Source organism: Zeugodacus cucurbitae, chromosome 5, assembly GCF_028554725.1.
Source record: "Zeugodacus cucurbitae isolate PBARC_wt_2022May chromosome 5, idZeuCucr1.2, whole genome shotgun sequence".
Lineage (NCBI taxonomy): Eukaryota > Metazoa > Arthropoda > Insecta > Diptera > Tephritidae > Zeugodacus > Zeugodacus cucurbitae.
In genome coordinates this window covers 55,066,909-55,077,458 of record NC_071670.1, presented here as the reverse complement: position 1 = coordinate 55,077,458, position 10,550 = coordinate 55,066,909, and the positions used below count along the sequence as shown (strand labels likewise).

Here is a 10,550-nt window from a genome sequence, read left to right as displayed (position 1 = left end):
TCCAAGAAATGTTGAAACAGTCCAGTCCTTATCAGTTTACATATACAGTTCAACTTCTCGAATCACATTAATCCAAAAAAGAAACATCGATTTAGAGAGACTTCGAGTTATGGAAGGTAATTTGTAAGACATTTGATTTCGATTGCCGGTTTTTCTAGTTCAACAGGCATAATGAACTAATGTGACGTATCATGGTTGCTATATTACAATTCCGTTTTTGATGATGATACAAATAATTTTGAAGAACTCGTCAATGTACTGTTAATCTCATCTTCAATTAGGAAGTGGATTTGGGAAAAAAAATGTCAACCTTTTTGGAACAGTTTTAGGCGCAAAATAAGCATGGCAAGTTATTCTTACGGGGATGTTTTAATGCATTAATTTATTTTTCGTTTTAAGAATTTTTGCTATATTACGTTATCTCGATAAATGGTGTCAATATGTCAAGACTGAACGTCAATGTACTCAACTGTTGTATGTGAGTTTTCTATGCTCCCGCTATGCAGTTGTGCGTGGGTATAAACAGCTACTATCATATAATAAAACTGGTCAGGTAAGTTTTATTGCAGCTCATTAATTAGTTCAGCAATGATAAGAGTGCAATATTCCGTCTGCAATAAGCGGTGTGTGTTTGAAATTGATTTCATTTAAACTTCTATTACCGTATAGTGTGGAATACCTATTTAAAAAGCATTAAAAATGCGTGTAAGTGAAACATTGTGGATATTAGTGAATATATTTAAAAGTAGAATGATAGTAATTGGTTTATACGTATAAAAATTCTTATTTGTGAGATATAGGTACATATACTTATTGTTATGTGCAATTGTACATCTGGAAATGAGATAGCAGTATCTGAGTGGAACGTACATGCGTACGTATGTATGTGTAATGTAAAAATTACATAATTCTTAGCGGTTAAGACATTGCTATTCTATCAAAGCTGATCCACTTGCTAGCACAATTTACTTCTAAATCGGTCCCGGTTACAAGCACGCCACCGGAATGTATCCGGATTTATGTCCAGCTAAGCATTCCGATAACATGTATGCATGTTTAATACCGTTACAACAAAAACAACGTCAACTGTATTGCCTTGAGGCTTCCATTTAAAAATTCATATACTACATCCGTTAGTGCAAATAATGGAAGACATGTCTCAACATGTTAAATACATATTACCGCCAAGAATTTGTTTGTGTAATAATTAGTATTTTATTTCAAAAGTAAACTTTGGCGCTAAAATAACAATAATTTAATTTGTAACCAAAAAAAAAAATAAATCAACAGTACGAAATGGAAATAATCTCGACTGTCACACTATTGTGAATGTCATATTAAAATTCTGATTGGATAACGTTACAGGCATATGTAGGTAGATTGATTCTTATAAGCAATATCACAAATTGTATTTTATTTAGTTATTTATTAAATTAAATTTAGTTTTTTATTTCTTTAAAAATCTTACTTATTTTATTCTACATTTAATTTGTTTTGCTTACAGGCTAGTCTGTTTTTCCACATACTAATATGGTGCTTTTCTGTGGCAGTAAGTATTTAAAATAAATGTGAATTCTTATTTAATTTATTTTTTATTTAATAATTTGCTTGTTGTACAGTTTAAAAATATTTTATGTTTCAAAGTGCGCCTGATCGTTGTGTTTGAATAAATTTTAAGTGTCATAATAAATTTGTAAAAAAAAAACTATTTGTTTTGTAAAATCTTTCGTTCGAATTTAACTGATTTCGGAATATTCAATACAATACCCAGACTAACAATGACTTCAAATATTTGTACTTGTCAGATATGCACGGAACCCATCGTACTTGTACACGGCGGTGCGGGTGCTATCAAGGATGCACAATTGCCTGTGGCCTTACATGGCGTGAAAACGGCAGCTCGCGTCGGTTTTGAGACACTCAATTGTGGTGGCAGTGTGTTGGATGCCGCGCAGCAGGCGGTGCGTTCAATGGAAATGAATCCACAATTCAATGCCGGCTATGGTGCTGTGCTCACTTGGGAAGGCAAAGTCGAAATGGATGCGGCCATCATGAATGGTGGAGATTTGAATGCCGGTTGTGTTTCGGTAGTGCGCGATATTTATCATCCTATCGATTTGGCGCGTCGTGTTATGGATAAGACACGCCACAAGTTTCTTTCGGGCGAAGGTGCAATGCTTTTCGCTGAGGAGGAGAACTTCGAAATACTACCCGAAGGCGCTTTGGTCACAAACAAATCACAGCAAGCACTTGAAGACTATAAGAACAGTTTGAATGCCACAACAAAGAAGTTGTGCAATACCGATTTGAATGTCGATTGCCCGTATGAACTGCAAAGCGCTATATCATATTCGGTGCTCAAGAATTTCCTCAAAGAATACGGTTCACAAGGCACAGTCGGTGCTGTGGCCATCGATGAATTGGGAAATTTGGCTGCTGCAACTTCAACGGGTGGCATAACCGGTAAGATGCCTGGACGTGTTGGTGATTCACCCATATTGGGTGCAGGCACATATGCTGATAACGAAGTGGCCGCTATATCGGCTACTGGTCATGGTGAGACTATTATGCGTTACAATGTCGCCTCGCGCATTTTGGCGCTCATTAAATATGAAAATATGAGCGCTGCCGAAGCGTCTGCGAAGGTCTTGAAGGACATGACGCAGCGTTTTGAGCAGACCGCCGGCGTCATAAGCATCGATAAGGATGGTAATGTGGGCATCAATTTTACATCACAACGCATGACTTGGGCCTATCAACGTGGCGAGGAGCTACATTATGGTGCTGATAAGAATGAAGACAATGTCGATATAGTTGGCGAACCAAGGATAAGCGCGCTGGATTTGTGTGGTTGAGGCTTCTCAGTGCCGCAATATATAAGTGGTCTGGTTGTATTGTTGCAAATAAATCAAAATTTTCCAAATTTTTATGTAAACAAACGCAGTTCTTTTGCTTTGACTTTATTTTTTCTTGAAGGATTTGCATTTCAGTGTGTTTTTGCTAATCATGTGTTGCTGGCGGAGCGCGTGCTCTGTCGTTGATTGTTGTTTTTACTTATGCACGTTGCATAGCTCTGGGCGCATTTTTCCCATGCGCCACTCAAACTGTTGTCATCTGACAGTACAGCGCCACTAAAACTGTTCATTGTTTCGCGGCCACCTACTGCATTTGCTGCATTTCTGGTCGCCTGGTGCAATTGGGAAAAAATGAATTTTGCGTGCGCCGCTCTTTTTCGCTGCCAGCGCGCATATTGTATGGGAAATGAATGCGCGTGACTAAATTAAGTGTTTTAAGCGGAATTTAAGCAAAAATGGCATATATTTTTAATGGAATGTTTAAAATATGAATAATAATTAATTAATTTAATATTTTTAATAAAAAATAAATATTATTTGATATTGAATTTTACATTAATGTAAAGAATAGTGAGTTCGGAGTAACTTCAAGCGCTTTTAGAGGTTTTTTGTTGAAAATATATTATTTTGTATTATATATATGTATTATAATGTATTTTATTTTAATTTTTAATACTTACGCCGCATTTCAATTCGTCGTAGCGCTAATAAATATAATAAATACACGTTTGTTTTACAATGTGTTTTGAATCAATTTCATCATTTGTTTTATTATTTTCATTATTTATACATACTATTTTTTTTAATTATATTAATTTATTACATGCTTGCATACAAATTATCAGCCACACGTACAAATACATAAATTATCTACATCTATATATATATACATACTTAAATGTACATATGCATGTTTGTATGTATTTATAATGCAGTCGTTTAATATTAAGAGTACATACATAATTTAAATTTCAAATTTTCATCGCCATGTATGTATGTATGTGTACGCAGAGTTACGTTTAGTATTCCACCCATGCTATAATTAGTTTTTCCATGAATAATTACTATGAAATCAATGTCATGCGATGACAATTTAGCTGTGATCAAGCAAAGTTATGAATTATTGGTGACTATATATATGTATTTATATATACAATGCGGTTCTTGCTTGTTATCAAAATTTTTGTGTCAATTTGTTCGATTTTTCGATGCAAAATTTTGTTAGTTCTTTGTTAATTGAAACATTTTTTTACATGTACCTTTTCTTTGCTTTTTAATTTTTTTAGCTTTTGAGTTTTTAATTTTTTTTTTTTGGTAATTGTGTAATGCATAAATAAAAAATTAAATAACATTTGCTTGGTTTAATATTTTATAGTTTTTCATTTCAAGTTATTTTACAAAAAAAAAAAATTAAATTTATTAAATTAAGTTTTTAACTTAAACTCTTTGTTTTACGCTTTATAAAAATTAGACGTTTATTTTTAATATTATTTCAGTGAAATTTTGTATTTTTATATATTTTTTTAATTTTTTATTATTATTTTAATATTATATATATTTTTTTTTAATTTTTCGTTTTATTAATTTAATAATAATTTAAATGTAAATAAATTAATTTGTCTATGTTATTATTTTCATTTTATTATAATTCATTTTTGTTTTATTGTAAAATATAATTTTATTTTTTATATATAATAATTCAAGTTATTTTACCAAAAAAATAATAGCATTTATTAAATTGAATTTTTAACTTTTTCTCTTTTTAAAAATTATGTATTTATTTTTATTTTATATTTTTTTTTCGTTTTATTAATTTAATAATAATTTATACTCTATAAAAGTTATTTATTTATTTTTAGTTTTACTTCAATTAAATTAAATTATAATTTTTTTAATTTTATTTCAATTAAATTTTGTATTTTAATTTTTTTAATATATTACATAATTTTTTTTAATTTTATTAATTTATTAATAATTTCAATATAAATAATTTAATTTGTTGTCTAAGTTATTATTTTTTATTGTAACATATCATTTTATTTATTATATAATTCAATTATTTTTAAACTTTTTCATTTACTAAATAAAAATTGAAAAATAAAAATTTTTATTTAGTAAATATATAAAATTTCATTTTATGCTCTCAAATTAGGCTTGAAAAAAAAATCAACTGCAAAAAAAAAGATTTTCAATTACACAATTATTTAAAAAAATTTAAATTTTTTTTCTAAAAAACAAAAAAACTCATTACACAAATCGTGTTAATATCAATTTGCTATGCCATCACTAAAAATTCCTGGACAAATCATTTCCGCTGCCTGCTTGCACAGCAGTAGCGTATACCGCTGGCCAAATGCTTTGATGTAATGATGTTTGTACATTTTCTGTTTTTTGAATTTCCACTTCAAACTGGTTTTTGCATTTATTCTTCATTACTTTGTTTTTAGCGCGTAATTATGCATATTTATGGGCGTACACTATTTATACATACAAGAATATAATTACTTAAACGCTACAATTCATATACATTTTTTTTTTTTGTTTTTATATTCTTAATGTAGTACTTAGCTATGTATTAGTTTATTTTTTTTTTTTTTTTATTAATTACATTAATAAATTATAAACTAAATTGATTTTAAATTTAATTATTTTTTTAAATTTATTTTTGTTTTCGACAACTTTATCTTTAAGGTGCTTACAGTTCTTCTCGCCATTTTCTAATGTTTAATTGTTAGCTTTAGCTTATTATGTAAATGCCACTAGTTAGTTGAGAAGAATTTCTAATAGTAAGAATATGATTATTTTTACAGTTTTACTAACATTTTATTGCGTTTTAATGATTTTTTTTTCTTTTCTTTTGCTTACATATATATTATTTAGTATCGAAATTTGGAGTAGTATTAGATGGCGTGTGTAGTTGAGTTTGGATTGTGTTTAATTGTTTTAGTAGTGGTTTTGTTTCGTTTTTAATTTCTCTCGAACAGCATAATACATACTATACACAATAGAAGATACATATATCAGTTCTTAGCGCAACTCGCATGATTTTCATTTTGATTTAACCGAAATTAGCGCAGTTGAAAAAAAAAAAAAATTTTATAGAAAATTTAAATGAAATTTTTTTTTTGCTTCAAACAACTCAACAGCAATCTGTTGCCAAAAAAATTCATTAATTCAAAAAAATATATATATAAATTTATAATTTTGTGAAACGAATTTTGATATTTAAAATGTTCACAATGGAATTTTATAGCCACACAAACCGGCCGCAACTATACCGCTTATGGACAAAGTGTTAAGCCAAGAAGATATAAATTGAAAAAAAAAAAACAAGAAAAAATTGAAACGAGTTTTCCAATAATTATACATATTTATGTACAAAAGAAAAGTATGCAATCCCTATTCATGCTTCATTTAAATTTCAACATCAATATGATGTAACTAAGGTGAATGCAAACTTTAATTTTCACTTAAACGCTCGTGGTTTTTACTATTTTCAATTTTATTTTTTTTTTAATTTATTTTCAATATTTTTTATTGATTATTTTTTACGCGCACTTTCACCCCCGTTTTAATAATATATATGTATATAATCAGTAAGCCTTCTCAACCGTACTACTGCCGCTGTTGTGTACTGTATACTAAATGGCCGGCAAATAACAACGTGAAAGGCAATATCACCATTGTGAAATGATGTTTACCCTCACTGGGATGGACTAAGGGAGTTTTTGTATACTTTGCAGTTATTGTTGTTGTCGAAAATATAGACATACATATATGCTGAGCATGTTGTACATGTGGTAATTTGTAGTTTATAAATAAATAAATTACACTTTGCAACAAATCATAGGTTTAAACAAAACAGTGTTAAGGGTTTAGGTGGGTTTTAGAGGCTAAAAACAGGGGTATTTAATTTTTTTTTTTTTAAATACATATATGCAATCGTATATAATATTTCATTTAAACAATTCAGCGTATCAAAGCTACATGTTTGAACGGTATTTTGTGATATTTTGATTTAAAAATCCCGAAAACTCAGCCATTGGCATCTCATTTCCCATGACGTGTCCAAAAAAAAAGTTCTTGCGGTGGACATCATAGCTCATGATTGGTTCAACTAAAATCAATAAACCAAAAATATTATCGATTGCACATGGATAAATCTAGCTAATAAAGGAAGGAAAAAATATAATGAAATGAAATTTGAATTTTTGACAGAATTTTAAGCAAAAAACTCACTTTTTTGGTCAAATTTTTGGCATATATTGGCTCAAAAAAAATAATTGTAATTCATATATAAAAAAATCCTGCGTTCATTAACTATTATCTAGTTAATGATCCAAATTTGAACCAAATCTTTGCATAACTTTTAGAGTTATCGTGTCCACTGACTTGAAAAATTGAGTTTTGAGATAAATGCGTTTAAAGTTTTACAATTCCACTGACGTCGCCTGATGGGCGGCACTTCCAACGAGTATATTTCTTAGAATATTACGCGGATTGATTTGATATTTTTGATTAATGCACTATTTAATAAGACAAACTTTTTGATTTTCAAATTTTGAAATTTTGAAACTCACCTAACCCCTTAACTATAAGTTTAAATTCCTTTGATGTGTGTAATAGTGTGGTATGTGGTGGTGTAATACTTTTTATGGCAAATTATTGTGTTTTTAGTTTGATACATGCACAGCATTTTTCCAGAGTTTGAATACTTGAAATTTTGAATAATTTTTTGTTTCTAATGATTTGACCATTTATGGGTGCGCTTGTTAATTTTGAAAATAGGTTATTTTTTACAAAGTTTTGTAGAATGCATTGCATTTTTTTAATTCACTGAAATATGTATATATATATTGAGGCTTTAAAAATTATTATTTTTTAAATAAAATTTTTAATTTTTGAGCTTTTGAGCTTTTGATCTCTAAATTTCGGACTCTGATTTAGAATTTTTGAATATTAAATACACTTTTATATAATTTTGAAACCAGTTAAAACTTTTATAGTGATTTATTTGATTTTTTTTTTTTAAATTTTAAAATATCTAAACTTTCATTCTCAAAAATTTTTATATTCAGATTTCTTTAAAATGAGGTGAATAATTAATTTTAATTTAAAAATTAAATTTTTTATATTAAAACCTTATCACGCGTTTTGAAAATGTAGCCTAATAGAATAATCAATGATATTAATGCAAAATCGTTAAAATATTTTTTATGGACACGAAAATTTAAAATACAGTTGAACTTCCATAGCTCGAAGTTCTCCATAACTCGAACTCTTGAAATGGCAATAGAAGTAAATCTCATACAAATTACCTTCCATAACTCGAAGTTAGATTTTGTGGATTATGTTGATTTGAGTTAAGAAAGTTTCCAACTGTTCATCATTTTTTTTAAATTTTGAAATTTTCATAATTTTTTACAAATATTTTACTTTAACCAATGAAATACAAGTAAACACCATCATTGAGCTTGCCACAGCGCCACTTTTCCACTGACGACCACATCAAAGAAGTATAAACTCTATTGCGCACAACTGTTTGGTATTGCTTTTGTTGTTGCAGCAGCAATATTACATACGTTGCAGTTGTTGTTGTTACGGCAACAATTAATTAAATCATATTTAATGTAAATTGCATGATTACACATGTAAGTATATGCATGCATATGTCTGTGTGTGTGTGTGTGTAATTTTCAATAAATATTTTTAAAAGCGGTTTAACAATTCATAAATATTTTAAAACTTTTACAATTAAACATTGAACGAGAATTTCCCATACAGTTCCTTTTCAATGGCGAATGACTTATATGTGTGATTAATGTATGATTTATAGATCGCTACAACTATACAACTATACTCATAAATTATAGTATATACGCATATGTATATGTATATGTATATATGTATGTAGTAATCATAGGAGGTGTATCTTAGGTTGTATACATATTTACATTTGGCGATACGGAACTGGTTTTAGCGTTTAGTTGCGTTTGATAGCAGAGTGTGTTTGTGTGTGTATGTAAGTGTGTTTGTGTGTTTTTAGAGAAATATAATACATCTAAATGACTCAGTATTAAAATTGGTTCGGGATATACGAGTGGTAAAACGAAAACGAAATACGTTAAGAAAAAAAATAACTATAATGTGCTCTATTACTATATTACTATAAATATTAGCTTGCTGGCTGGCAAAAGGGCCCGCACACAGCGCGCCGTGTTCAACACACCACACTCTAGTGGAATTCTAGAAGAATGTGGAGAACTTGCGCCTGTTGGGCGTATTCGCCGCCATAACTGGCACTGATGCGTACGCCGATGGCTCAGCGGCGCTCGCCACAACGCTTGCGCCCTTTTTGCGCGCATACGCTGCAGCCGTTGCCGAGTTGGTCACCGAGGCGGGTGGCACGACAACCGGCACAACCACGGGTTATACGGAAATCTCGTAATTCATATCGTAGACGCTCGCGCGTTCCGGTGTGGGCGTGGTGGTGCGTGCGCCGCCCACCAAATGCTGCGCACCCGGTCCGCCAACGGCTGAGGGTGGTATATTGCCACGTCCCTGTTGCTGCTGTTGTTGTTGCTGCTCGAGCGTTTGCATTTCCATCGAATCGGTCATTTCCAGGGCGCGCACAAATGACATGGGACGTGTCGGTGTTTGTTTCCGCTTCACTTGCGGCGATGGCTGTGTCTGCAGTTGGGTGACGATGCCGGCGCCACCACCAACACCGACGCCAATACCCCCCGGCCCACTCGGGTTGGGTGGAAAGACGGCGACGCCACCGCGCAATTGCGGCTGATAACCGCCACCGACGGTCGAATTCGTTAACGCCTGTGATGTATGCACGTAATTGTTCGGCTGCGAGGCCACGGCATTACCGACACCGTAACGCATCATATAAGTTGGCGCGTTGGTTGATGACGATGTGGCCGGCATGGTTGTAGGGCTGGTTGGGTTGGAGCGATATTGCTGTTGCTGCTGTTGTTGTTGCTGTTGCTGTGAAGCTGGCACATATTCACCCGGCTGATGCATGCGCGAATGCGTCATTATCAAAGGATGTGACTGCCCGCTGCCGCCGCCCACTGTGATGTACTGTGCGTGATGTATGCTATTGCCCATTGTGCCGCCAGCGCTGCTGCCGATGCCCATGGATGAGGGTGGCATGCCGGCGCCTGTGGCGCTGCCGCTACTGCTGCTGAAACCGGGCGATGTATCCTTCCACATGTAGACGCCGCGCTGTGGACTGCCGGCCAATTCGCGTATATTGTCCACGGTGTTGTTGGAGCGCGCATACGAGAGCTCGTTCGCGCCCTGGCGCACCAGTTCACCTTCGGAGAGGAAGCGGCGTTGTGGGCTTCCGCCGTAAGTCTGCGAGGCCAACACCTGTTGCTGGTGGTGGGTTAGCGGAACTGTGAGTGTGTAATAATGGTGTGGAAGAGAGAACGGAAAATGTCAGTAACGAGTCAAATATGTTATAAATCACTACTTAAAAAACTATGGTGAATTTGGGAAAAAAGGAGTGAGAGGAGGTTGCAAGAGGAAGTAATATTAGTATTTAACCTTTTAAATGTACAAAAATATGGATTAAACCATTGTAATCGCTGCCTGACCACGGCGTTACAAGCTCTCTTATCGGGAGTCATAAATATCTTCGACAAACCGAGATTTATCGTCGAAATCTTCACGGCTTATTAA

The 10,550-nt window shown here is 32.6% G+C and overlaps 2 protein-coding genes across 2 annotated transcripts in view; one reads left to right on the top strand and one right to left on the bottom strand.

The window, feature by feature from the left end:
- Positions 1 to 597: 597 nt before the first annotated feature.
- On the top strand, positions 598 to 2,943 carry LOC105209011 (probable isoaspartyl peptidase/L-asparaginase GA20639). Its single transcript, XM_011179152.3, has 3 exons — positions 598 to 705; positions 1,505 to 1,549; positions 1,806 to 2,943. The coding sequence occupies exons 1-3, from the start codon at positions 700 to 702 to the stop codon at positions 2,853 to 2,855; spliced, it is 1,101 nt and encodes a 366-aa protein (XP_011177454.2). The 5' UTR covers positions 598 to 699; the 3' UTR covers positions 2,856 to 2,943.
- A 2,149-nt stretch (positions 2,944 to 5,092) lies between these two features.
- Positions 5,093 to 10,550, bottom strand: part of LOC105209012 (palmitoyltransferase ZDHHC8) — an 85,609-nt gene continuing 80,151 nt past the window's right edge. Inside the window, exon 10 of the mRNA XM_011179153.3 lies at positions 5,093 to 10,264. Coding sequence (XP_011177455.2) covers positions 9,285 to 10,264 — 980 coding nt within the window. The 3' untranslated portion in view covers positions 5,093 to 9,284. The remainder of the gene's footprint in view (positions 10,265 to 10,550) is intronic.

Excerpts from the sequence above, each read along its gene's own strand:
- LOC105209011 (XM_011179152.3), top strand. Across the intron at positions 1,550-1,805 it reads TATGGTGCTTTTCTGTGGCA|ATATGCACGGAACCCATCGT; the intron begins GTAAGTATTTAA and ends TGTACTTGTCAG.